This window comes from Rutidosis leptorrhynchoides, chromosome 3, assembly GCF_046630445.1.
Source record: "Rutidosis leptorrhynchoides isolate AG116_Rl617_1_P2 chromosome 3, CSIRO_AGI_Rlap_v1, whole genome shotgun sequence".
In the NCBI taxonomy this organism is placed as follows: Eukaryota; Viridiplantae; Streptophyta; class Magnoliopsida; order Asterales; family Asteraceae; genus Rutidosis; species Rutidosis leptorrhynchoides.
This window is the reverse complement of record NC_092335.1, coordinates 543,644,895-543,650,787: the sequence shown is the minus strand read 5'-3', so window position 1 is coordinate 543,650,787 and position 5,893 is coordinate 543,644,895. Positions and strand designations below refer to the sequence as shown.

General features: G+C 38.1%; 1 protein-coding gene across 1 annotated transcript; it reads right to left on the bottom strand.

Moving 5' to 3' along the window:
• Positions 1–2,140: 2,140 nt before the first annotated feature.
• LOC139901999 (protein STRICTOSIDINE SYNTHASE-LIKE 11-like) lies at positions 2,141–3,780 on the bottom strand. Its single transcript, XM_071884657.1, has 3 exons — positions 3,539–3,780; positions 2,708–2,962; positions 2,141–2,621 (listed from the first exon to the last, which is right to left on the bottom strand). Exons 1-3 carry the CDS (start codon positions 3,778–3,780, stop codon positions 2,141–2,143), a joined length of 978 nt encoding a protein of 325 aa, XP_071740758.1.
• Between the last annotated feature and the right edge of the window lie 2,113 nt (positions 3,781–5,893).

Genomic DNA, 5,893 nt, shown 5'->3' with positions numbered 1-5,893 from the left:
GATGGATTAGGACGGGTCTCTACAGTAATAATTACTAAATCATTATATAACCATGGTTTTCCAACTACGGGTTTGTTTGGGTGACGAGCTTGTTGGAGCTTATGGGAACTTATAGGAGCTTGAGCTTATGATTTTAATAAGCTCCAAGTCATAAGCTTCGTTTGGTAGAGAAAAAAAGTAGAGCTTATGAAAATCATAAGCTCTGAAAAAATAAGCTACTTTTAGTAGCTTATGAAAAAAAGTAGAGCTTATGAACTGAAAAATAAGCTCCAGCTAGTTTACCAAACACTTATAAAAAATATACTCCAGCTCCAGCTACCAGCTTAAAAAATAACCTCCAGCTCTAGCTCTATCTCATAAGCTCCAGCTCCAGCTACAAGCTCCAGCTCCAGCTACTTTCATTCAAACACACCCTACATCGGGTGCATACATGTAAACCAAGAAGCCTAACACTCCCTCATCTAGAAAGTTGCCATGCCCTTTGACTTTTTATATTTACTAAAACTTTCAATCTATTCAATTAAATTGTTTAACGCATGCACCTATTCTCAGATTTGCCCAACCTTTATATTTACTGGTATATATTATCAAATACCAGCACTCATTTTTCATACATAAAAGATACCTTCATTTAAAAAATCACAGCTTAAAACTCTTAAGAAATTCACACACACACACACACACACATAACTATAGAAGACAAAGATTTTTAAAATTACTTCACTAAAACAGCAACAACCAAACCTTTTGATAAAGCTGTAACAAAGTAGCACAATCTTCTTTGATATGATAGAATCAGAGAACCTAAAATAAAAGCTTGTAATAATCAACAATTTTAGTAATCAACAACCTAATTTGTAGTTAAAACACATGTAATAATCAACAATTTCGGCACAAAACACATGCATCATTAAACATGTTCAATAAGCGACTGTAGCTACGATTAACATAACATGAGAAAAGCACAATAATTAAAAAAGAATACCTCGGCAGTCAAAATATTATAGTTAAGTAATATAATGTTTAAGCCATAAATAATAAACAGAAGTAGAATGAAGATAACACAGAGCAATTCTGATACTATGAACTAAATAAAAACAAAAAAATAATAACATAAAAAAATTACTAAAATTGAACTACTGGATCCATAATTGTATCTCCCTATGTTCACATACCACGAAAAGCTTTGATGAACATAATCATCATCCTCATCGAATTTAGATTTGTATTCAAAATCAAAGTCTTTTCTTCAATATTGTGTTGCATAATTGACCGATATCATAATCATAATATTGAACAGCATAATAAAGTATTATTTAAATCGTATCAAAATAATAATTTATAAAAAATACTCCGTATTATAGAATTATACCTCCTAAACGATGATTACTACAAAGTATTAATTGATTCGATATTAGTGAAGGATCGATCAATAATTTAACGGCGAGAGAACCTGTAAAAGAAAATATGTTAATTTTGAATGTAACCTAAAACTTGAGGCTTTCGTCGTCGTCGGTAGTATAGGGTTTTTCAGGAGACCTTTAGATTTGAATCAGTGCATGAAACCGTTCGATTTGAATTTGTTTTTAGGAGACTATATCTGGAAGAAAATTAGGGTTTGCGAATCGTTTACTTTGTGAGAGGAATTTAGGGAGTTTTTTCATGTTTGAATCGATTACTTTGTGAGAGGACTTAGGGTTTGCGAATCGTTTACTTTGTGAGAGAAATTAGGGTTTGCGAATCGATTGAATGTGTTAAGAATGAAGTGATTATTCAAAGACCCTTAATTTTGTTCTATGACCCCGTTTTTTGTAAGGGTATAATAGGCACATTAACTCACAAATGATGATTTATTAGCTAATATGTTTTGTAGATGATTTAGGGTCATTGGATCAAGGGGTATGGTGAATTAATTAGTTGATCTAATGGTGATTAAAAGGTGTTTCAAAATATTTATTACCTAAAAAAACCCTCTTTTAAGGTATAGAGTAAATATTTATGTATAGAGCCAAACACGCTTTTGAGGATTACCGTATCACTAACCGAAGAATCAAAAGTATTTAGAACATTACCAGATATATAATAATATTACAAGTTTAAAAATTTCTTGCCATCTTTATAAATGCTTACATGAATGATTCTAGTTGGTATAAACGCCAACAAAGTCAGTGTTACTTGAACCAACATACAGTGCATTCGTGCTCTCTTGAACCACAGCAACATTCATGTCCAAAAGCTGTGTAAACGGTTCAGTGTGCAGCACTGCAGCTGACCCGTTAACTTTTATTCCTTCAGGTTGACTCGACTCAGGGGACTGTTGAACTTGTTTCTCAACTGCTACCCAAAACTCTCCATCAATTTCTGCCCTTTTAATATTTTTTGGGCTCCAACAATCGGTCAAAAAAACCTCATCGGTGTTCATTTCTGGTCCCTGCAACCAATACCTTCGAATTTTCTGGTTCGCATATTCTGGAACCAAAACATATTTCCGATCACTACTAACGGCTGGCCCACCTACTCCTGACAGCCCACTTAATAAAACAGTTACCCGTTGAGTTCTTGGATCATATTTCAATAACCTTCCAGTTGAGTCAGGTGTAAACCCTGGTTGTGCCATGTCTCTGCATTTAAATTTTGGTAAAATTAAACACATTATTTCAAGACATGGATTTTTTATTTTATATACATACCACTGTTGTTAATTTACCTTATGTCATAATTTAAGCTAGCATCAGCGATATAAACATTTCCGGTATATGATTCAACATCGATACCAGAAAGGTACTTGAAACCACCTGAAAGTTGAGTTGCAAGTCCCCCATTGAATCCAACTACCAGGAGACCGAAGAAAGCATCAGTGATATAAAGATCACTGGTTTTATAGTTGAAGCTAATAGCCAATGGTCTCCCACATGTTGGTCCTAATTCTAGATCATTTGTACCATCACATAATTGCTTGGTCCTGAAAAAAAAAACAACATAAAAATAACCAAATAACTAACAACTTTAGCTATTGATATCTTAAGATTAATTGATAGATGTTGGTGCACCAAGGATAATTAGTAGGTTTACACATTGATATCTCAAGATTAATTGAGACACAATGCTCTGTCTTCTTGAGTCAAATTAACACTAAGAGTTTCATAATCTGAATTATTCAAAATCTGAATGATTTAAAGGGTCTGAACGACAATGATAAATTTAATATTTAATAATCATTCTAAATGAACTCTATGAATAGTGTAAAATCTATGTATTAACATTATAATTATAAATGAATAGATAATTAAAAGAATATGATTCTTTGTTATCAGTGTTCTTGGATAACATTAAGGATGATATTAAAGGCAATGCAAGTGTTGAATGATCACAAAAAGTATTTCAATCGTGAATAACATTATTTTTCATTCAGATGTTACAAACGCACTAATTGCTGAACTGCTTAACGCATCCTTAAACCTTTGGCCTTAAAATCAGTTATATTATCCTTTTAGGGAATTTAACTTTTGAAGTTGCTACTAAAATGTGTTACACAAACCTGTTAGGCGAGGTGTATGCAAAATCAACGAACCCAACAGCGGGACCTAGCCATTTAAGGATCCTACCGTCTGCTATTGTCACATACGGACCATCACCGCCAAGGTCAAAGGCGGCAGATTCTGGACCCGTGACACCTGGTGGCAACATAATCTTTGTAAAAGTCGTATAACATAAAACACTTCCCAGAATTAAGAACCAAACACCGAGATTAACAACAAAGAGACTGCTTGTTTTCATCATGTCTACAATATATGTATACACACTGGCTTCTTATTTGCCAAATTCAACACATGGTTCATAATCCTAATTTCCTTCTATATATATGCATGCAAATATACTTAAGTGAGACACGCACGTACTATAAATCATAGTTTACCCATTTTTGGGATAAAGATAGTTGCTTACATTTTATGGAACGCACACCGACATCTGTATATTATATTGTTTATTTACATACGCTTACCTGAATACAAAACTGCAGAGTTACCTAAAAAGTCTTACCTGAGAGGAGTTATATACAACATATCACAATATTTCAGGAAGAAGCTATTGAAACTAAGGATATTTACTGATGAATGATTGATTGATAATTACATAAAGTGCAATTCAGTAGTTAATACTCTGGTTATAAACTTATTAATTTAAAAACTAAAGTTGAATCTTTTTGCTTATAATCAGAGAAATGGTGTGGCGTACGATCCTATATCAGAATGTCTGTTCTGTATCATATCATGGTAAATTTCTACTTATTATATTTATGGCATTAAATATGACTTGAACCTATACCTGGCAAACGGGTCGAGATGGGTCGGGTTGGGTCAAAGATCAAATGGGTTTGGGTTGAAACGGGTCATGGGTTGAAATGGGTCAGAATTAAAATGGGTCGAACGGGTTGGGTCGAGAACCGGGTCGGGTTGCGTCAAGACCCTGGTCGGTTGGGTCGGGCTAGTAAAAATTGTTCTTAATTATATTTTTTGATGTGTCTCTTCCGAACACGCGCCTTTTTAGGACCCCGTTTTTTATGTATTTTTTAGACCTCGTTTTTGCAACGAAAAGACGCGTCGAAAACGCGCCTCGAAAAAGGCGCGTCGAAAACACACGCAAAGAATGGGCGTCGAAAAACGCGCGACGAAATCGCAGGCCGGAAACGCTCCTCGAAACCAGGCGTCGAAAACGCACGTCAAAAACGCGCCTTGAAACCGGGCGTCGAATACGGGCGTACAAAACGCACGTACAAAACGCGCGTCAAAAATGCGCCTCCAAAACGCGGTTCAAACCCGGCGAGCCGATACCGAGCGTCGAAAACGGGCGCCGAAAAAGCGGTTCGAAACTGGCGAACTGAAACCGATGCCGAAACGGGCGCGCGAAACCAGGCGCAAACCGAGCGACGAAAACGGGGTCTGAAAACCAGGGGCTGAAAACGCGCGCCGAAAACAGAAGCCAAAAACGGGGTGCGAAACCGGGGGCCTGAAATCGCAAGCTGAATATGGGCGCCGAAAACGGGCGCCGAAACAGGGTGTCGAAACCGGGGGCCCAAAACGCGCGCCGAAACCGGGCGTCGAAAACGGGGTTAAAAAACGGAGACCGAAACCGGGCATCGAAAACGGGGTCCAAAAATGGGTGCCGAAACCGGGCGCCGAAAACAGGCGCCGAAACAGGGTGCTAAAACGGGGACCGAAAACGGGGTCCTAAAACGGCCGCCGAAAACGGGGTGCCAAAACTAGGCGCCGAAACCGGGGGCCGAAAATGCACGCCGAAAACGCGCGCCGAAAATGGGGTGCCGAAATCGGGCTTCGAATACGGGGGCCGAAACCGTGCATCGAAAATGGGTACGAAAATGGAGGCCGAAACCGGGGGCCGAAACCGGGCGCCGAAAATGGCTCCGAAACCGGGCGCTGAAACAGGGTGATGAAACGGGGGCCGAAAACGGGCGCCGAAAATGGGGTGCCGAAACTGGGCGACCAAACCGGGGGCCAAAAATGCGCGCCGAAAACGGACGCTGAAAACGCGCGCCAAATATGGGTGCCAAAATCGGGCGCCGAAAACGCGTGTCGAAACCGCGCCTCGAACTCGCGCTCTAAAATCGAATCTTTTGAATTAAACCCATTTGGACCCATTTGGGTCCTCAAGTAATTTTCTATAATGTGATTGGATCCATTTGGGTCTTGGAGTAAATTTTGATATTATGTGCTTGAACCCATTTGGGTCTTCAAGTAAACTCAATCAACCCATTTTTTAAGTTTTGGGTCTTGTTTGCCAGGTCTAATAAAATGTATGCTATTTATCATGCACAAAATACAATGAACTCTAGACTTAATAATTGATTTACATTATTTGAAAGATTGATGATATT

Excerpts from the sequence above, each read along its gene's own strand:
- LOC139901999 (XM_071884657.1), bottom strand. The coding sequence starts at position 3,780 with ATGATGAAAACAAGCAGTCTCTTTGTTGTTAATCTCGGTGTTTGGTTC. Across the intron at positions 2,963-3,538 it reads GCATACACCTCGCCTAACAG|GACCAAGCAATTATGTGATG; the intron begins GTTTGTGTAACA and ends TTTTTTTTTCAG. Across the intron at positions 2,622-2,707 it reads AGCTTAAATTATGACATAAG|AGACATGGCACAACCAGGGT; the intron begins GTAAATTAACAA and ends ATTTAAATGCAG.